The sequence below is a fragment of the Blennius ocellaris genome (assembly GCF_963422515.1).
Source record: "Blennius ocellaris genome assembly, chromosome: 16".
In the NCBI taxonomy this organism is placed as follows: Eukaryota; Metazoa; Chordata; class Actinopteri; order Blenniiformes; family Blenniidae; genus Blennius; species Blennius ocellaris.
The window spans coordinates 12,483,655-12,506,133 of record NC_137665.1 but is presented as its reverse complement, the minus strand read 5'-3'; the positions used below and the strand labels follow the sequence as shown (position 1 = coordinate 12,506,133).

Here is a 22,479-nt window from a genome sequence, read left to right as displayed (position 1 = left end):
TTTTCCGGCAGCACGGGAACGTTTCCAGCTGGGAAGATCTGGACGCAGTAACAGCACCCTCCTATGGAAGACGATTAGAGCCATCTAAAATAAGCACGAAAAGCAAGTCTTTAAAAAAAAGAATAATTTGGTTTTAATCCCAGAATTCGCAGGAAAAAGTCAGAATTATGACTCAAAATTCTTTGAAGAAGCTTTTTGCATAAGGTGGCACAAATCCTGACCAAACCCTGCTGAGGAGCGCGTGCACACAAACACAGTGGGGTGAAGGAGACCCCTGCCTGAGGCACACGTGTATCATACACACACACACACGCACACAAATAAGAACAATGAAATAACAAAACAACCTGTTTCTTAAGCCATGGTTTTAATAATAAAATACAGTTTTACACGAGTCATAAATATTTACAGCAGTATTCACAAACATATTCAACTGTCTTATACAGGTGTACTTAAGCATTTACATCCCGTGTGCAGTCCAGTCTAAATACAAAAATCCTTCATTCTTCACCGTTTCTCATAAATAAACTTTAGCTTTTATATAAAACGTTAACCTGAACTCAAGAGTTCAGCTTGGCATTGGGCTATAATGCCTGCAGTCCTTTAAAAAAAATTTTTTTTAAAGCATCCAACTGTGGAACAAGACAATTTGTCCCATAAGGCCAGAGCCTGACGCAGTATGCCGTTAGAAAAGGTTCAGGCATAGAGAGATGACAAACTCAAAAAGGAGGGACAGGACGGTGGGAGGACAGGGGACTCGACAAATTGTACTTTTAAGCAACAATGTCCACAAACTCTGCCAAGCTGATCTGGCTGTCACATATTTGATGTCAAAATGTATTTCCTGGTCAGATTTGAGAAAAAAACAAAAACAACCCCCCCCCCCCCAGCAGTTTCAGGTTCACAATGTTTAAACACACAGCGTGACGTTCTGTCGGTGTGTGAAGTAGCTACATATAAAAATCTGACCGAGTACATCTTAATGGGATAGAATTTAATGCAAAACAATTCTCAGTGAACCCAAACAGCGAAGCAATTAACTTAGATTCCCTTTAATGCTAAAATATATATAGATATAAATACTTTCTCTTGCAGAGGCACATTTTGAGTTCTTGTTCCAGTGAAAGAAAGGTGAATACCAGTAGTACGTCATGATTTGTACATCTCAAGCCAAGGCTGCCCGACTATATTCTAATGACAGGATAAAACACTCGTGTATTTGTCACATTAGATTTGGAGACGACAATGGGATATTTGGGGAGGAAAGAAACACTTTCCTGTCAGCCCAGTGTTGCCTGCTGTCTGAGAGGTATTCAGACATTATAACACTCTAATGGCTTGATTCCAAAAGGGTTGGGAAGATGAGTAAAACGTACAAAGAACAGGCTAAAATGATTTGGCAAATCTCACAAAAAATCATATTCACACACAACAGAGGCAGAATATCAGCTGCTGCAAGGCAAAGGAAATGATTTGCTTATTTTGAATGTGATAGCAACAGCCCATTTCTGAATAGATTCTAATTAAAAAAAACAGCTGGAGGAGGATTTTGCAACCAATTAGATGAACAGGCAATGACTCACATGACTGAAGATATAACATGGACTTTAGAAGGGTTGAGTCTCAGAGATTCAAACAATCTGATTATTGAAGCACTTAAATGTATCTTACTGCATCCTAGCATGGAATAATTAAGGCGTTTTGAAACCAATCACATAATACATACGGTGGGACAGTGTGTATCCCGCATAAATGGCAAAAAGAAATATACTGAGATGGTGTTGTATTTTTCTTAACAGTCTATAAAGGGTTAACACCAGGCTGCATCTTTAACAACTATAAGGGTAAAAGTTCACCTCCAGAAATCGGTGTTCCCGGGGTCACTCAACAATCCACAAACGCCAATTAAAAACTATAACATACAGCCATATGTGAACACAATTTGAAGTGACATTGCTAGTTTTCTGTTGGTACGTCGTCGTATCACTTTCGATGGCAAGTGGAACTCTTACAACTGGAAAGGCACTATGAATGCTGGGAAGTACAGAGGTCTGAGAACGTCTCCACCTCATAGTGTCGAGAATTGCTCAAATGCTACAGCAGATCAAAACCACATTAAACATCAAAATATTCCTCTCCTAAAACTCCCAAAACTGGTTTCCTTGTTTCGACGCAATTGTTATCAGAAGGGTGTTTTTTTGTTTTTTTGTAGCTTATATGCTATCAAATCCAAAACGAGCAGACTGCCATCTGATGTGGCGGTTGCTCCATTGCCAATGAAATAATGTGATTTGCAAATATTTGAAGCCTGTTTTTTTTTTTACTTACATATGACATCTCCCTCCACACATTTTTGTGCAATCGTCAAAGATGCAGATAATTCAGAGTGGTCAACTGTTTGCTCTGAAGCGACGCTAAGACAGTTTAGTCATGGGTAACGGCAGATCCCAGCCGTTTGTGGCCACGTTGTCATTGTATGTGCTCAGCTTGGGGTTTTTGAGACTATAGCGGCGCATCTTGGTGTTCTTGTAGTAAATTGAGTAGAGGAAGACGAAGATGACCGAGATGATAATTACTGTGACAGCCACGAAGCCAGCTATGAGGGGCAGGTAGTCCTCTGGAATGAAAACAACAGAGAGCTCGTTATTGCATGAAAAGTTCAAAAGAAAAGGATTAAATACAACATAGTCAATTATTGACATGCAACAAGTCAACACTGGACATGCAGCTTAAGCGTGCTCCTTATTTTCACCAAGTAATTCACCATCATTTACATCTACGCATGGTAATTGTGGAAAAGTAGCTAACTGATTTACTTAAATGGTATTCAGGAAGAACAAGAGACCATTTAGACTTACATCATTGTTGTGAAGTTAGAGGTCCCTTGTAAACAAACAAAATACTTTTGCATTTTAAACACTTTATTAGGAACACCGTTAGAGAAGTGGGTCTTCACTCGCTCTCAAACTCATTGGAGATTGTGCTCCTTGATGACGTGACTGTATCTTGACCACATCCGAGCGTTATTCACCATCAGGGCTTTTCATCGTGTTAAGAGAGCAACGACTTCTTGATCTTCAACCACTTCACACACCCCAACAAGCAAATTCTCACGCCACATGTGCTCTCTGTCACGCCAAGTCTTAGTTTTTGGTTGAATGCCGGCCATCCAAAAGGTTTTAACATCATGAGATATTATTCTGAACAGATGCTGGGACTCATGTGCAATAAAACAGAAAAGCACAACTCCTGTCCTGCGAGCTATGTGGCGTTTATAGTGTGAATCTGTTTTGCACTAAATATATTGTTATTTGATTTAATATTGATTAAACTCACAATAAACTACTTTCAGAAAATATTTGATATAAGAAATGTTTTATCCTTGACTTATTGTTTATTCATTAAGATTTATTCTAAAATCTAAAAAAAAATACTGAAGAAAGACATCGACCTGACCCTGAGAATAGTGTCCTTCAGTACAAAGTACATCTCTCATTGAATAACAGACATCCGAAAAGGATGCACATCATTAGCAGCATTCATAGGATGTATCACAGCCTTCGAACGATGATTGATTACACCAACACAAGTGGACTGAACTGCTGACCTGCGGCAGGTTGGGACTCTGAACTCCTGCTAAAGCCACATGCTGAACCTGTGTGTCATGCCAAAAAGATTAACGTGTAACGAAACACGGTCTTCTGCCGGTGCGAGAGGCTTCTATTCTCCGATTATCTGAGGCCAGTGACTGGTAAATCACCTCTGATCACTCTCATCAAATGCATATCAACTCTTCCATTGATATTCCGAGCAGCAACAGCAATGATGACAAAAGTAAAAGTCACCCGGACCAAAAGAATCTGCATTCAGGTGTTGCAGTTCCTCACCTGTCAGCAGAATTTGTTGCACTGCTGTTTCAGGATGAGCTGAGCAGCTCAATGCATGAGTGGGCCGGCTTACAGGCTCGCCTCACAAAGTGCCCAGTAATCGTATCTAATGGCTTTCACAGATCCGGCTACCCCCACAAGAACTGAATCTTTTATCTTTGCATATTTAGCAAATTAATCTAATAGGCCAACGTAAGCAATCCCACTCGTAAAATGATACGTTACCTTTTAAAACGACTTCAACAACGTGTACCGTGGAATCCACGTCGTTACGAGCTGAGCAGTTGTAGATGCCCTCCTCATACACCGTCAGGTTTCCGTCAGACACCCGAACGTCTTTACCGGCGCTGTACAGCCACTGGATCTGTGGAGCGGGACGACCGTGGGCTTCACAAACCAGCTCCTCAGGGTAACCTCTGAACAGTGGCACCGTCTTTGGAAGCTTTGTGGTGTTAATGGTGGGTTTATCTGTTCAGAGACAAAGGCGAAGGAAGCACAGTGAGGACGAAGGAAGTCAACATATTCTGTATTTAGAACGGTGTTTCTAAAGTAGAATATTGAGTATCTGCTTCTGCACATATCAAATCCACTCTTGTGTACGACTGAATTGCATTCCGATTGTAAGAGCGAAAGACAACGTGATCTCACAGAGGACGGTGAGGTTAAGAGGGACGGACACCACGCTCGGAGGAGCCTGCGGCACTTCGGGTCCCAGGTCCAGTTGAACCTCACATCTGAACTCGGCGCCACTGTCCAGCCGGTTCAAGGTGACGTTTACCGTGGACGTCACGTTCACCGGTGACATGATGAGACTGATATTACAGTTTCTGCCGTCGTCAGGCTGACAGTCTGCCAAGCTCAACACCCCTAAAAAGACAGAATTTAAGATTCTATTGAGGAAAACCGAACATGAAATTGCAGACTCTGTTCACATCCAACAAAAACATGTTAAAGGGGACATGTTTTCACATGAATGAGAATAATTATCTCTGTATGCTAAATGACACAATCTAATTACTGGAAATTCAGGTCTAACTTATGAATGGGGAAGTGTATAAAGGTCAACAAACAGGCATCAGGTACAACTCGTAGAAAATAAATGTATAAGAAAATACATCAAGCAAATATGTTTGGCGAGTTCATATTATTTGAGCACTGAACCCGGCACACTGAGTAGATGAAGCCTGGTTATTATTTGTGACAGGCACGTGACACAGGCTTGTCACAAAGTACATCAATGAAGAATGTGCTCATCCGATCTCTTTGAAACATCTCACAATCCCACAAGTTGATGAATACAGACCTTCCTGCTTCAAAGGGATTGCATTTGACACTTTTGGTGTTTTATTTACAGCCTATACCTGAGTGACAAAATATATTTGGAAGAGTAAACAGCGTCATTACATTTACACACCCCCGTTCTTCAGTTACACTTTGGAGCTCCTCCAAGAAAAGCTGGTTTTCTGCGTCTTCAGTTGAGATGCACCGATATCAATTATGCTTTTTTTTCTCCAAGCTGTTGAGTCACTGGGGTTTTTTCTTTAGTCTTGTAATTTGCTGGCTCTGCAATGTAATTACTACTCTGTTCTTCTGGAGGTTAGGCCGTGTCGTGGGCAGACACGTGAATCAGTCGCTGTGACGCCATCGTCATGTTACCAAAATCCAAGACACTCTTTTACACACACATTTATTAAATATGGGCTGTGTACATACTGGAGTTTCAGTGCATATAGGATGTTAATCACATTACCAAGAACTAGAACGCTATGAGGACATTATTGTGTAAATAAGAGATATTATATATGTGTAATTAGGTTGATGACAACTTCTATCACTGCGCATTTGTCGATTGATTATTGGAGTTAATGAAGTATTTCTATTCTATTAATGAACAATGACAACATTGCTCAAATTTACATTTGATTTCATACTTCAGATATTCCTCATATTGGGTTTTTTTGTTTTTTTTTTAAAGCAACCTTTCTAACAATTATTTTAGTGAACTGTATTGGAAATGTTAATGTCATTGGTTGGACGTCAGAGTAAAAGTGCGATTTCAAAAAAAAGATGTCCCACCTGGTCCAATGCTCTCATTCCCTCTGTACCACTGCACAGTGAGCTTTTGTGCCGGGGCAACGTTAATAACGTCACACTGCAGCTGAAACGCTCTGTCCTCCAACACCGAGCTGGAGTTATCCACAGGATGGATGGACACACTGTCAGGTGTTTCTGGAAGAGGCGAGAGACAATTAAAAAAAACAAAAAACAAATGCTCAATGTGTTTTGAAAAGTAAACTGGTAGGCTTACTCACTGAAAAGAATGAATTTTAGTTTCTTGTGACAAGTTCCTAGCCCAGTAAATTGTCCAGCACAAGCAAGACTTGAGTACCAGCCGTTCTGGGTGTCAGGAAACCAGCTCTCATCATACATTCGGATTTTTTTGTTGTCCTGTTCAACTTCCCAGTATGTCTGAAGGACATTTGAGAGGTGGGTGGAGGTCGACTTGCATGTTGCGTGATGCCCTCCAGTTTGGTGTTCCACCACCATGGTATCTGGAGTGATTGTAACTGGGCATTCTTGCAGGGCACCTATGTTTTGAGGGGTGGGGAGGAGAAATGTTATTGCAGTCTTGTGACACAATCACAAAACAGCTTTAAAATGTTCTTTAGAAACAAAAGGCTGTATCACAGGAGGCAGCAGGAAAGTACTCAGGAAGGATATACCACTCCCTGAGGGAAGTCTGCACTTGCTGCCCACCATTCTTTCTACTGGACCTCACTGCAATATCTACATATTTGTTGAATGCGTCACCCCTTCTCCATTCACTCCCTCTCAACACTGTAAAATTACTTGTTTAATAGTAAGCGCATAAATAAACAAACAAACAAACAAATAAACAAATGGCAGATAAATAACGTGGGTAGAAGCTTAAAACATTAATTGGTTACAATGTTTAAAAATAGAAAATAAAAACAACAACCTGGTTTTCCTCAGTTGAGTCAATACGTTCACAACTTTTTTTTAAACTGTCTGCAGCTTTAAAAGTAAGCTCAGCTCCGAGGAGACATAAATAGACAAGAGAGCGAGAGAGGAGAAGGAGACAGGCATGTCGGCCCCCCCCCACACACACATACACACACAAAAGGAACATTGAAAGGTTTGCTGAAGTGACACAAACTTACGCGACAGTGTCCCGTTACAAAGCAGCTCTAAAGTCAGAAAGAGCGAGAGCAGGCGCAGCGCGCCGAGATCCTCCATTGTCTCTGAGGGGGTTTATGTTTGCGCTCCGACAGCTGCCGCCTCTCTTCCGTTAGGATTCAGTTTCTCCGGCTTCGCCTCAGCCGGCGGAGACTTGTTGACTTTTCGGGTGAGCGCTAAGCTAAAGCTACCGCTCTTCCGACACCCCGCACCGCACCGCACCGCACCGCCCCGCCGCGCAGTGAGCTCAACGCCGCGCGCGCCGTGCGCTCCTCCGCACGCACCTCCCCCGACATCAACTCCCACCGAGGGGCTATAAATGCAGCAGCTGAGCCACAAACTTTCCTTTATGACGCCAGGAGAAATGCAATTAACTGGAGCTTCTCGTAACAATTTTTAATAATAATAATAAAATAAAAAAAAAGGTTCATGATAAAATTAAAGTATATTTAAAATGACGTGCGTAATGTCTTTTAAGGCATGATGGAAAAACCTCCATCAAATTGGTGGGGAAATCTGCTGTTCTGTGTTTTCTGGAAAATTCTAATAAACCGACTGGATTTTCCACAGACGTTGAACAAAAATATATACACACAACCCTTTTCTTAAGACTGTTTGTGTACATAGAAATCTATGTACACGAACGGCCTATTTCTCTCATATATTGCTGTCAAATTGGTCTAAATCAAGATGCTGATTAGACAGCAGGATTGTTGCACAGATAAATAAATATAATACTAGGAAGGACACTGTGCAGTTTTATCACACAGCATAATGCCACAGAAGCTGCCAGTTTTGAGGGAGCATGCAAATGGTATGCTGACAGCAGGTGTAACCATACCAGTATGTATTCTATTATGCTATGGCACAGTGGTGTAGTGGTTAGCATTCTCAGTCATAAAGGTATCAAACATAAGGTCCATGGGCTAAAAACCAGCCTGCAAGAAGCTCCAATCTGGATGGCCAAACCGCTAAGCAGATTGTAAATATTTCTCGAAAAAAAAATGTTGATTTAGAAATAAGCAAAAAACTATTTTCTTCAGAGTAGCAGACACAACACAACCCTGTGACCCGAGCTGAGATATCACTGATGCTGCCATGAAAGATAGCTATCTCGTTGCTTTCAAATACTCACAGAAGTTATGTTGCCAGGTACGTTTGTAAAAAAGAGCTATACTAGAAGGTTTTGAGACATTTCACTATATTTTTTGCACCAGAATGAGAATATAGTAACTTTTAGCAGTAATTGTTTGGTATTACGAAAACATAGACATTTTCATCAAACATACTTTGCTCCACAACAAAGAAAACCTTTAAAGTTTAAATCTAAAAGGGTATTATGGCACTATTGTTACATATTATGGCTCACATCAATAACATCAGCCTACTTCCACCTCCACAATATTAACCGCCTTCGCCCCTCGCTCTCACCCAGCAGCACCACCACTCTGGTCACCTCCCACCTGGACTAGTGCAACTCCCTTCTGTCTGGTCTCCCTCTCAAATCTCTTCATAAACTCCGGCTGGCCCTGCATCGTCACCCGAGCCTCTCATCGCATAACACCAGTTCTTCATAAACTCATAAACAAACAGGATTGCAGTCCTCAGTAATATCCATCGATCATGTAATAGTAAAGTGATGATCGTAAGTGGGTTAAATGAGTAATTGGGTTAGTTTAGCTAGTTTGAGAGCATATAGCATAGCTATTTAAAGTGATAAACACAAATAAATCAATGAATGATACTCAAATACACCCAAACCTGGACAATTGGATGCACTGCACCTTTTAAGGTTCATCATTATTTTCTTGTGAACAATATACATTTTTCATATATTAATTCTGTTAATTCTGTGCAACAAGACCGTAATCTCTGATGTATTTCACCAATCACTACCAAGATTATCATGTGAGAATGTAAGGATATTATCATGGTTTTATTTTGTTTTATATTATTTTAACTGTTGTTATTGTTTTGAATACATATTACTATCATTTGTACCCATTACATACTTTCAGTATTGTCCTCTTGCTGTGGCAACAATGCAGATTTGTCCATAATGGGACAAATAAAAGAGTATAGTCTTGTCTCATCACGTCTTGTCTCATCAGTAATTAAGTACACAGGTAAGTCTTTTTTTTTTCAATTAATTTGATTGCTGAGGTCCAGGAAGCTAATAATGGGTCCAATTATTAAGATGATTTTTTTTGTTGTTGCACTAATCCATCTCATAATGTATCTGTCTGATTAGAAATATTTTAATAAGCACATTCCTGATTCATGGTAGATGAAGTTAAACAGCTCATCCACTACGTTTCCATGCTGCTTCACTGCACAACATATAACTTTGATTGAACTTACCATTCACAGTGACCATGACAGTTTTGGAAACAGTGCCTTTAGCATTCCTGGCCCGACATGTATATGTGCCCATGTTGTGTACGGTAGCATTGTGGATGATCAGACGGGACACTCCATCTTCGCTCTCCTCCACCACATTCTCTGTCTGGTAATAGGTCCAAGAGTATTTGGGTCGCGGGTTACCCATGGAGGTACACTTCAGCCACACATCGGCTCCGACGTCAATTTCGGAGTCTTCAAGCTCGACTATTTCTGATGGCGGGTCTGCAAGATAAAAAATGTAGACAACATGAGAACGACAACAACAACAAAAAGTAAATACAATGTTGCAACTTGACTTGAAGGGCTACTGTAAGACTTACACAAAACCACAACGTCCACTGTGGAATTGACGGTTGTGAGACTATTTGATGCTGTGATCACGTATTGTCCTGCATCCCTTCTTGTTAACCTTTCTGTAAGTTCCACCTCCTCACCATCTTTGTACCAGATGGTCTTCGGTCTTGGATAGCCCTCCACGGTACAGGTCAGGTTGTGAACAGCATGCTCAAGTGCAGTATACGTGCTTGGACATGTCAATTCTGGCCCATCTGAGGGGAAAAAAAAACAATAACACTTCAGTACTGTGTAGCGTCGTCTCTCTTGTAATGAATTGTAAAGTCGGAGGGTGACACTCACAAAACACAGTAAATGTGATTGACTTCTTGACAAGGGTAAATCCTTCAGCTTCGACTGTGTACCTCCCTGCATCTTCCCTTCTGAAAGGGACGGTTGAGTTGACGATCCGCCCATCTTGAAACCATCTCACGGTGGGGGTCGGATTTCCTGTCACCGCGCATTTCTCTTCCAAAGTTTGACCTTCTGTGATCTCAACAAGAGCACACGACACATCTGGTGCAACTACGAAGAGGTAGAAAAACAATAAATGGCGTCACAGTGTGATTTTCAATTTGAGAAATAAAGCAGATTTAATGCAATTAAGCAATGAGTGGCTGATGATTGAGTTTTCTGTTTGTAAACACAAGAAACATGAATCTGGTGCCAAATTTGTATCATAAAGTAAATCATGAAACACCGAAATCTGTAGAAAAAGCAAGAATAATAATAATAATAATGATAATAATAACAATATACTCACAAAAGACTGTAACTACGTAGTCTTCTGAAGACACCTTGATGTTCGGCCCGTCGGGTCCAAGGTCCAGGTGCGCCTCACATCTGACCACGCTGCCATTGTCGTCTCTCGTTGGTGTGAACTTAAGTACAGATGACTGATTGGCTGGTTTCTTTATGGACTCATTAAAAGTCTCTCTACGGAGGATTGTATCTCCTTTGAACCATGTTACAGAGAGATTTTGAAGTGGCTCCACATTGAAAATATCACATGTGAAGGCAGATTCCTTCCCTTCCTCCAGCGCAGCGCTGGGGCCACTGATGCTGATTGTTTCTGGAAATGCTGGAGAACAAGGAAGTAGCAATGAGACGCAGTTATTGTATCATTTTAGATTCCAGCAGCAAGCAAGACTTACTGTAAACCACAAGTCCAGGGCTGACGCTGCATTGCTCAGGGGTGGGATAAGATGTGGAAAAATAGCACATGGGAACGATGTTCCATTGCGTTAGACTCTCCACCGTCCAGGGCAAAACGTTGACTTTCTGCAGACCTGTGCCTCCCCGCGGAACCTCCCAGCCGATACCGTCGTGGTCGCTCATCGATGTCGTGCAGTTGATTGTGACCGGGTCTCCATATTTCACCACAACACTGGGGGGGCTCAGCTCAATGGGACAGGAGGTGTTCACACCTGCAACATGGGAAAGTGAAAGTGCATGCGTCATATTTGTACAATCACAAAAAAAAACAAACAAACAAACACGTTTCCTTTCCCGAACATTTCATTGCAAGAAGTGATTTTGGCAAATATTGTATTTCAAATAAAAGCATCAATAAAATACTGAATTTGATAAAAAAAATTAAAAAAAAGCATGATTCTTCATTGATGGCTCAAGCATTACTAAGCTTAACAAATCTATAATTGTGACGCAAAAAAACACAATAGCGTTTTTTTTTTTTAAAAAGGAAGAAAGATACAACCATTCTTTACTTGATACTACAATTTGGTTTTAACAATGAAATCTCAATCCCAAAAAACGTTAAATGAATGTGTTAGATACAGTTTATGACCTTCTTTGATCCTCCACAATAAGCCATTCGTGGAAACTGGCACAAAACAATGGGGTGTTGATTTGATGAAAAGGTCACATGAAGTGAAAGTGAAGCCAAACCAAGTATGAGAGGGTAACGATTCTTTAATTTAAAGGAATGATACAAAACAATACTAAATAAATAAGAAACTCAATTATGTCCATTAGAGTGGTGATAAACAAATATATATGAGCAATATAAACGTATAACTGAAAAATAAGTTAACAACTGTTGTTATTAACAACTGTTGCCTTTTTTCCCCGATCTGCTGCTTTCAAAGGAATCTGAATATGAAATAGAATAGAATAGAATAGAATAGAATAGAATTATGATCCATTTATGTCAATCTTGTCCTACACACCACAAATCAAGAGGATCATTGCTAAAAAAAGTTTTTTTTTTTTAATTCAGATTAATTGACTAGTACCAATCCAGAGAAATATATAGTTTCTGTAGTCAAACTTCATCACATGTTCTTTTATTTCGAGGTTAAGTTATAGAAAAACTGATGAAACTTTCTTATCCACACCTGATAACAATCAACAGCAAAATGGTTTTTTTTCTTTCCTCTTTCTTTCATTTGTTGTAACACTGTTTGCTCTCGATGCATCTGGTTCTGCTCACATGATGCAGCTCCCCTCTGGTTGACCAAAGTTTTGCCTCAGTGCCAGGTACTACCCCAACTGTTTTACCTGTTCAACTCCTAAAAACATGTGCTGCTTTGCAGAACCTGACACCATATGTGATGTGTTTAACCAAAAAGTTTATATTCATAGCATGCACCCTTGAAGAAAATACATTGTGTGCCATTGTTTGAGCAGGGAAAGTGAAAACTGAGCCTACCTGTCGCGATGAGAATGAGCCCCACGAAGAGGAGAACAAAAAACTTACTCTCACTCATTGGATATGTTTACGCATTTGGTTTGAACAATGTTCCTTCTGTCCTTTATTCCAGCTCCCAGCTCTGCTGTGTGCCTCTGCTGGGGCTGCGCTCTGCTGATCCAATGAGCCGGCGCAGAAAGTGAAGAAAGTACAGAGAGAGAGAGGAGGGGTGAGAGAGAGAGAGGAAGAGAGAGAGAGAGAGAGAGAGAGAGATTGGACAGTTGGTGGTTTGTGTATGGGATATATTTCTGTATTCCTGTAATTCATAATTCATGAGTCAGGCGACGGTACACAGTCTACCATAGAAATATAACATGTTAGTTGCGAAAATTCACGTCTGTATTCAGGCCCCCACACACCCTCATCACAAATGTACCAATTTTTTTCTTCTCGTCCTTCTGAGAATTGACATTTCTTACATTTCTGACTTATCTTTAGCGTTTAGACTTTCGAACTTGTCACAAATCAACAAGAAGGAATCACACAACAGGCATGAAAGGTGAGAAGGTAACTCTCCTTTTTCATATAATACAGATATCTTCCTCTTCATCATGATCACAATAACAAATCTTTAATCAAATCCTGCCTTCTTTTTTTTGTTGTTGCAACAATCAACCGAAAAGACAACTAACTAACTCACTGATAACAAGTGGTTGTGTCACAAAAGCTATTAGCTCTATGTTGTGCGATTAAAGCAATAACTGTGCCTCATTGTGAATTACTATGTGCACATTTTACTACACATATGTGCTTTATTTGACAATAAAATGTGAGGAACACAGTGGTGATGAAATCTCTGCAGAGAAAAGTGCTTTGTATGCATGTTGGGAGCCTTCATTATACCCACACATCTTAAGGTCATCAAGCGCATAGATTCACGCCCACACATCAGCAGCTCCACCAGTGCCATGCGTGCATATTTTAGACAGAATTCTTTCAGGCCAAAATGAGGATTAGATTTATTTTAATCACTTCTGAACCGTGTGTTATGTAAAGCCCAACGGAAATGATCTATGTCCTACGACGGTGTCTTTGGCTTTTCCTTTCATTAGAAGCAAATAGTACCACTGGACTTTCCCCATTCTCACTTTCAGTCACATCCTGTTGTAAGCCAGTGCAGGTTTCCCAGATATGTGCTCAGTTTCCTTTGAAATGCATGCACATTTAGCTGGACTCGCTCAGATTGCTGATGCTGACTCACTTCAGGATAATGAATTCTTGGGAGACTAATCTCCCACGATAAATAACAAATGTCGGAGGCAAAGACGGAGCCTGTGGGAGGGTCGAAGAGACACGGACACATTCTATAATCACGTCCTTCCTGAGCTCCTCTGACCCACAGAAATGATGAACAGACGCCAGATCGCTGTAGCTGAACAAGGGGAAAGTGAGTGCTGATAATAAACAGCTGCACAAAGTGATAGTCTTTAATGCGGCGGGGGCCAAAGGTCTCTTGAGGAGTCCATCAGATGGGTGCAGGAGGAGGAGGTGAAAGAAGATGTGCTACACGGGAGGCTTGAAAACACAAACAGGACTTTTGTGGCTGAGAAAACAAGCATTGACATTCCAGTCATGTCGCAAGCACTCTCGGTTCACACACAAACAAACACACGCTGAACAAATAAATGAAAAAAAAAAAATCCTCTCTTAGTTCGCTGCTATTAAGATTTCATTCAAGTACAAGTGCTCCGATGCCAGCACTGAGCTTTGATCTCCTGACAAGAGGTCTGTGTTTCCCAATAACAGCATCAGAGGAACTGAAAGCAAAACAAAGTGATGCCAAACACCACAGAGGCGATGAGAATTGTATTTTGGAATCTATCAAGCCAACACTGTGATCACTATCACCTTCATTTACATCCAGTACTTCCTGCTTTTGTGTAGCGACGCACAGGGAACTGATGTCTCTGAAGGATTTCCAAACCATTTATATTGACTGTGCAGCAAATATTTACACAAGTGACTCACATGATAATTGTTGGTATGATTTAAAAAAAAGAAATTTCTTTCCAAATATCGAACACATGGATCCAATACATTTGGAAATTGATTTCGAGATTCCCATAACAATTAAACTGAGCGGAAAGACAAGTGAATCATAAAACAGGAAACAATTGATCTTTGACACAACAAACCTCACCATTTAATTCCTCCTCCAAAACAAATATTCCACACAGGGGCCAGTATTCATTGTCCTTTAAAAAGGAAAGTGATACATGGATAGGAATTCCCAACCATTGTATTAATAAAAGCTGGAAAGAATGAGAAAATAAACTATATCATTTCCAAGAAATGAGCCATTGGCAGAAGAAGCATTCGTATTTTACAATTAGGTGTTGAAACGGCAATGTAGAAACTGTCGAGGAGAAGTCAAATTCAAGCATGAAATACTTGGTAAAAGAAAATATATATATTGATTTTGTCGAGCTTAGACTTAGAGGTTTCAATGGGCAATAGGCAATGCACATCAGTTAATAACAGGGCAAAAACATAGACACAAACAGACATACACACACAATCACAGCCACACCGACAGGCAATTTAGAATCAAAATTCTAAATCAAAAGCGTGGACTGTGTCAAGTACCCATGCATACAGAGAACATGCAATATCAACTCACCTAGATCCTCAGACCAAACCAATAGAATTGAGATGCTCTCTCGATGAACACATTTTACACAATTGTGGGCCTGATCTCGAGTGCAAATGTGATAATATGCAGATACACACTGGTGGACGATGATCTACTAAGAGGACAGCCTCAGTGTGCCTTTTGCCAAATTCTAATTCATTTGCCGTAACGCTCTATTACGTTTGATGACTTTTTCCACGAATATGTCCAACCCCATTGTTTCCCATTTATTGTTGTGGCTGTGGAGGCTCAGCGCGCAAACCTAATCACTCCATAGCGAAAAATTAGCAAATAAACATGAAAACAATGCAGTTCCTAGCACATTCTCGTGTAAACAGGGTCTAACGCGCACAAACCTCATTTTGCATGTTGGCACTCATTGTGTTATTTTGGTGGAATTGGCCACGAAATGGAGGTACAATATACAAAATAAATGATGCTTTTCATGATGTTCAGATGTAAAAATGAATTACTCAATTAACATAGGTGCATTTGCAAATTGCACTCAAGCACTTCTATAATGCCACTCGGTAACTTTCCACCGCTGCATGCATTCATGGCATGCATCAAAGGCAATGAGTTGTGTGAAATCAGGAACACCAGGATACGGTGTCACAGCTATAAACATTTTCCTGTGGCAAAGAGGAAATGACTGTGACAGAACAGCAATAAAATAAAAAAAAAAAGAGACAAGGAAAAACACTTGACTGCTGGAGGTCTAAATACAGATCTTGTAACATCCACAGACTAATGACTTGTTGGACCTCAGATAGAGTGGCCTTGTGCTTTCAGGGGAAAGCCTTTGTTTGTATAGCAACCAGGTGTTTTGTTCTCACCCCCTCTCTATTCGTGTTATCGTTTAACCAACTGATTAACTGAATGACACATTTAATCTCTGTGGTGGTGTTGAGGGATATTTCTATACTTCAAGAGGCCAAACAATGTGGTATTTATTCTAATAAAATCTATTTCGTCCAGACATCAAGAAATTCAGCGTGCAACAAAATCGTGGTTGAAATCTCAGTGATTGAAATGTGGAAAGAGAATGAGTCGGTTCTTTTGTTTCCACGGATCCTTTCCGTCTCTCCTGGTATTTTGAAGACAATGTGTTTTCTTAAAAAAAATAGATTCTGGAAATGTAGTTTATTTAATAGAATTTCTACTTTTAATCCCTATTCCTCAATTTTGTTAAAAGAATTTATCTTGAAGTGATTTCAGAGAAAATTATCTTCTATTTTTTTTTCTCAAACTAATTATGTTTATACATCACACTTTTCAACCTCATCACTTAAAGTTAAACTCTCACATACCACAAGCCTAAGAAAGACAAATTCCCCTGGCAAAGACGTCCTTTCTCTCCCACCATTGACCTGAACATCGGTCATTTCTGGAGTGCAGTGGGGAAGGGTATTGTATATACATTACATCTGATTTCATGCAGACGTGCTTGGAAGGAGTCCCAGAAGTTACTCTGTTCCAGTTGTGTCTGCACTCACAGCCTCTGCGAGAAATTACGGTTGGTACATTATAACTAACCCTAACCCTAACCCTAACCCATATCAAATCGCAACTTGATCAAATGTTGCTCAAGCTTGTAGACTCTTTGGCAAATAAATAAATAAATAAAATACTGTACGGCTTTGGCCATCGAATTGCTTTGGTCTCAATTATCTGCTTAATAGGAGTCACAGCATGCGGTCAGAAGAGGGGTTGCATGAGCATAGTAATGCCACCATTTCAAATCAACATGCCAGCATGTAGATAAAATAGTGCAATGTTGACATAGTGTGATGTATATTCATGGTTGCTGTTTAAAAATATCATGAAAATAAAAGCAGAGTTGCTGCAGAAATGTCTTTAAATTAGCACATGTTAACTGGTAAATGGATTTGGAGTTTTTCCACTGCTTTACGAGCCCCCATAGCACTTTCAATTTTCAATCATAATAAGTGTCTTGGTTATGGACTATGGATGATTTGACCTATGTACAGGGGGAAATGGTGGGATTTCCAAGTGAGACAACCAGTTTTAACAACTGAGCCACAGCCTGCACATGGCCTATCATTTGTATGTATGCATGTATGTATGTATGTATGTGTGTGTGTGTGTGTGTATGTATGTATGTATGTATGTATGTATGTATGTATGTATGTATGTATGTATGTATGTATGTATATACTGTACTTATGTTACATATGTTATTTTTGCAGTCACACTAATTTAAAATTTGCTGACTATTTGAATAATTTAAACTACTGTAAAAGGCAAAAAGAATCAAACAATACAAGATAATACACAGAAACTATTTGTATGAAAATGGGGGTTGTCTAATTTAGAGATACTGCAGATATTTTGTATGGTTAGACAATGGAACAAGTTTGATGAAAAGCTCACCCAAGGTGACACATGAAGCACTTTGAAAATAAATATGAACACATTATCTTCACAGTGTTGCACTAGATATGATTGGCAATGTTCATTATTATTATTTTTTTATTATTATTATTTTTATTATTATTATTATTATATTTGTATACTCAAGCTAAACAAACAAATTATCCCGAGCCGTTGTTGCAGGGTTTTTATGATCAACAAAAGCCTGTAATTGTGTTTTCAGCCTCATCATGTGAAGGTTTGGTCACTGCTTGCCAAACTCAGAACAGATACATAATTAGAGATGGAAATCTTCTGTTACAATCTTCTGTTTAACGCATGCAGGAACAAGATAACAAACAGGAAATATCTCATTCACAGTGGACAACCGCCAGGAGTCCACAAACAGCAGGAAGCATGTGAAAATCACAGTGAGGAGTGGGTTACGTTAAACACTGCCACACATCAGAAGGTGCATTTTCATGATGTGAGGTCTTATCAGGTGGCTTTGTGTACTGCTAACGTAATGATTTTATTTCTTAATAAATCCCTGTCACCTACATTTGTTATTTCATAATGGAAATTGTGTGTCTTAATAATCCCACTGTGTGTGGGTTCCACTGTTTATTTCACCTTTGTAACAAAAGCAACGCATCCTGTGCTTTTAGTTCACAGTGAGGAGATTGTGATCTCAGAAAGTCAGCATGCAGCTGACCTAAATCTTTCTCTTGTCTTAAGTTGTCTGTTGTACTTTACCCCACCCCTCTCCTTGCTATTGTCCCACCATGTCTGCTTCTTTATTCCAACTTCTTTAAAATGTGGTAGTGCTTTTCTTTTGGAAATGAAGAAGTGTCATTCCTGATGGCTATTGGGAGCTTTTTCTCATCAGTTCTATTGTTTTGTGAAGAGAGGCTCACTCCTGCTTAGCTGAGTCATAAGAGAAGGCCTGTCCAAGAACAATCTGCCCTTTCTAGGCCTCAACTGTGTATCAACAGCAATCAGAATCAAGCAGAAACTCCCTCGTGTAAGAATGAGGCCTAATATCTGCCGAGCAATGGCAACTGTGGAAGTGAAGAAAAGATCAATCAAAGCAGATTTAAGCAATGTTGTACTAATGTCACATAAATATTGAATGACTTTATTTCATTTTAGCTGCTGAAGGTAATTTCAGGAAAGCTAAAAGAGCCAATTCAGAAGAACGGATGATTTATGACAGCAGGTTTCGGCTCCCCCTTAAGAGAGGATCTTACCATTCGATCTTCCTGATGGTCTCAGGAGAGGATCACTGCTCTGCAGCATATAGCTTGACGTCACAGTCATATGGAATTATTTAGAGTCTGCTTGATGTAAAAAAAAATAAAAAAATACAAAGGCAGCTCATTTAGTGTCTTTCAAGTAGCAAATCTATTAATTCAGAACAAATCTGAGCACAGAGCAAAAAAGAATATCTGGTGAATGGTCATTTAAACCGACAAGACTATACATTTGAATTGTCTGAAGAGGAAAACTGGGTTAAGGAGGTCCGTGTGCGGAAGAGGTTGAGAAGAATGATGTCACACATTCTGGGAACAATAAACTGTAAATATTGTTCCAGCTGAACGACAAATACCCTCCCACATCATCTGGGTGACATTCCTCTGTGGAGAAAACCTTTTACACGTTCTCCTCCACAGCGCTGCTTTATGAGGCTACATGCATCCGCAGAGAGAAACAGAAACATGTGTGGATGCTTCGCCTTTTGGATCTTTCTGGAATATCTCCCCATGGGGCTCACTTTCGTACATAAGCTGCAAAAACCGCTAAACACCACTGATCTCTGGCTCCCTCTTGAGTTGGAGTCAATGAAACAAGACGTTACCACAATAAATTACAGCAATTGTATCCACCATTTTAAATATCTTCGCCACCAGAATGAGTCTTTCATTTCAGTACACATGTTACAAATTAGTGTCGTTGACTATTTTATGCAACAATGGTTTTCCATTGTTTTTGGAACATGGTGGGGGGTCTGGTTGAATCTTGATTTGAGTCTCGACTCGGGTTCGAGTCCCGGTTGCTGCAGGAAGGGAACCACCGTTAAAACAAACAAACAAACAGCCAAGCCTGTGGGGCAGATTGCATTGTCAATACACACTTTGTATGCGATGCCACACAAAGGTCAGGTCTGATTGTCACCACTAGATAGCAGCATAGTGTCAAACCGCCACAACCTTGTCCTTCCCTCATGAACCATCATACAGATCTGATCTCTGGCTGTGCACAGACTTGTGGGACTGCCCTGGCTCCTGCCTGAAGTGGAGGAGGGGGCAGCTGCTAACAGTCGGATATCATATGGATTTGGGAAACCTCAAGCGGTGGCAACCACAGCAACCACATTCACTCACTGTGATGAAATAACAAAGCTGAAACCCAATTAGCAAGGTCAAAGCTGACGGTGGGTTCGAAATATGGGATACCAGTTTGTTCAATTTGATTTCAATTAATCATTATTAGTGGGGAGAAAGAGAAGGCCACACATCTGCTCTGTCACAGTCTTGTTCCACTTAACCACATCGCAAAGGTGCATTTGCAATCCGTCAAAGTTGGCATCTCAACCTTTGCACACACGTATACACAGGAAATGACAATCAGTGCTTCATTTCATGAGAGTCACGTATCACGTAGCTTGTGAACGTTTAGAGGAATTGGGTTTTCACTCTAAGTAACTTTTCGCCTCGTTTTGTCTCACAGGATGGAACTGTTTTTCTGTGTGTGTGTGTGTGGGGGGGGGGGGGTGCAGTTACTTGTAAAGACTACAGTACCTTTGTTGACTCTTTCATTATTTTTTACATTACTTTATTTGAAATTAAAAAACAGAAGTTGTCATATTTAAAGAAAAATTTTGCACATTTGCAGAAATATTTCGTACTTTTTGTTCAAGCTTCCTCGTTATCTGGCCTCCAGCTGTGCCTCAGCCAGCCGTGGAGCTGTTACGGAGATTATTGGTTGTATTGCGGTCAGATCGACCACAAAACTGACAATTTCTAAGACCTTTGAAATGGTAACACGGTAATCCTCTGTTTGTAAGATCTTTAAACTCACAGATTGGCTGTCTTTCTGCGGTTTAATTTTAACCTGTTTGTTTTGGGTGGCCTCCAGCTTGTGCTGCAGATGGACACTTTCTCACAGAGCTCTTCAGTCTGGAACTTTTTCCTTCTCTTTCCAGCTCCCTCTCTCCCTCTCTCCCTCTCCTCTCTCTCTCTCTCTCTCTCTCTCTCTCTCTCTCTCTCTCTCTCTCTCTCTCTCTCTCTGTGTCTCTGACTTTCAGTCTATGGCTCACTCATGGCCTCAGAGGATCCACAACCAGAATGTTATTGTGTTGTCTCACTTCAAGTCCCTTTGCCATGGCCATCCTCGTTTATGTCGACTGGTTTGTCCCCTGCTATGCTCCAAGTTGCCAAAATAACAAAAAAGAAAAAAGAAGAAGCCTAAAACCATCTTTGGAAATGATACCACGTCACTGATCATTTCATCATCCAACTACCACAAACTTCCAAATTAAATGAGCATAAATAATAAGTAACAGTTTCTACACAGCTGGATGACTTTCAATGCTTGTTTTATAGCATTAGCATTTACAAAATATGTCCAGAGGGACTGTGGCCATCTAATACATCCCAGGGATTTTTAGTGTCCATATTGAGAAACAGATAGGACCCTAATGACTAGGAACATTGCATGGAACATAAATCTGAGATTGTGATACAAAATCATTAGACGGTCACAGGAGGGACATGAAGAATCAGACGGTAACACAAGCTAGGTCTCGAGCTTCAATGATTTTTCTCCGTTCGAGGCTCAATGAATTAGACTATGAGAGAGCCAGAGAGAAAGAAGGCCGGATGGTAATAAGTCGACGAAAAGCAAGCGTTGCTAGATACCCAAAGGCCCAACCTAAGGATGCAGGCACATGAAACCTAATAGTGTTTACCACCACTACCCATCTGGACCAGGAACAGCTGCAGAGGACTTGTTACCCTGTTTGTTAGTAGCCTATTCTTTCTCCGTTGTTTCAACCACACCCAGGTCTCTCATTAAGCTTTTCATTTGAAACCCTGCTGATCAATGCAAAGAGAGAACAGATCAGCAATTACCCTGTGAAAAGGGAAAGGATCCTGAGGTCCTTTTTGTAAGCTCAGTAGGAGCTTTAAAGGTCTTGTGACCCCCCTTCCATAGCCCTTCTTCCCCCACCTTCCCCCACTCCCAGGCCTCCTGAGTACCATTACCGCCATGAGAGAGGGGCATGCACTTTCAAGGTTTGGTACAGAGAGAGAGAACAGCATCTCAACATCTGGAAGGCATTACGCTGCTGATGCTGCCCGGGGGTGAAACAGGGGGAGATGATGATGATGATGATGATGATGATGATGATGGGGGGGTGAGTGTGAGTGTGTTTTGACCAAGTTGTGTGTGTTTTACAGAGAATGACTTAATTGTATTGTTTAGTGAGAGTTAGATCATGAAACTGACCTCTTGGGAAAAAAAATTAAAAAACAGCCTAAGCTGAATGAGAGGGGCAGCACATTGTGGAATCTCTGAGTTGAAAGATCACAATATGTAGTGGAATCTTTCTGTGTGTCCAAAGTAGTGTGTACGAGGTGCTCCGGCACAGAACCACATAGGCTCTTTGTTCAGTCAGCTTGTTTGAAGACTGGGTCTTTCACTGGGTGGCAGGATGTGGAGCCCTGGACCCTTGGCAACTGAGCCTCTCCATCTGAGCCTGGTCTAAAACAAGATGGCTTTGTATGTATGATCACCATCCCGCCCCTCCCTTCCTTCCTCTAACCCTACCTACAGGGCCACAGCCTCAGGCACCGTGCACCAGGTGCTCCCCTCCTTTGATTCACGGCGATAGAGAGCAGCAGTTACCTCATAGCAACCTGACCTTCACTGGGAGCGCAGGC

The 22,479-nt window shown here is 40.6% G+C and overlaps 1 protein-coding gene across 1 annotated transcript; it reads right to left on the bottom strand.

Moving 5' to 3' along the window:
• Positions 1-356: 356 nt before the first annotated feature.
• On the bottom strand, positions 357-12,637 carry LOC308141370 (hemicentin-2-like). The gene is made up of 11 exons (XM_080511495.1): positions 12,493-12,637; positions 10,976-11,248; positions 10,585-10,902; positions 10,125-10,346; positions 9,809-10,036; positions 9,447-9,710; positions 6,200-6,475; positions 5,964-6,116; positions 4,536-4,754; positions 4,113-4,355; positions 357-2,617 (listed from the first exon to the last, which is right to left on the bottom strand). Exons 1-11 carry the CDS (start codon positions 12,548-12,550, stop codon positions 2,415-2,417), a joined length of 2,457 nt encoding a protein of 818 aa, XP_080367621.1. The 5' UTR covers positions 12,551-12,637; the 3' UTR covers positions 357-2,414.
• Positions 12,638-22,479: the final 9,842 nt, after the last annotated feature.

Coding starts and splice junctions, on each gene's coding strand:
- LOC308141370 (XM_080511495.1), bottom strand. CDS start 12,550: ATGAGTGAGAGTAAGTTTTTTGTTCTCCTCTTCGTGGGGCTCATTCTC. Junction 10,037..10,124: donor AATCACATTTACTGTGTTTT/GTGAGTGTCACC, acceptor TTTTCCCCTCAG/ATGGGCCAGAATTGACATGT. Junction 6,117..6,199: donor ACTAAAATTCATTCTTTTCA/GTGAGTAAGCCT, acceptor CGCCTCTTCCAG/AAACACCTGACAGTGTGTCC.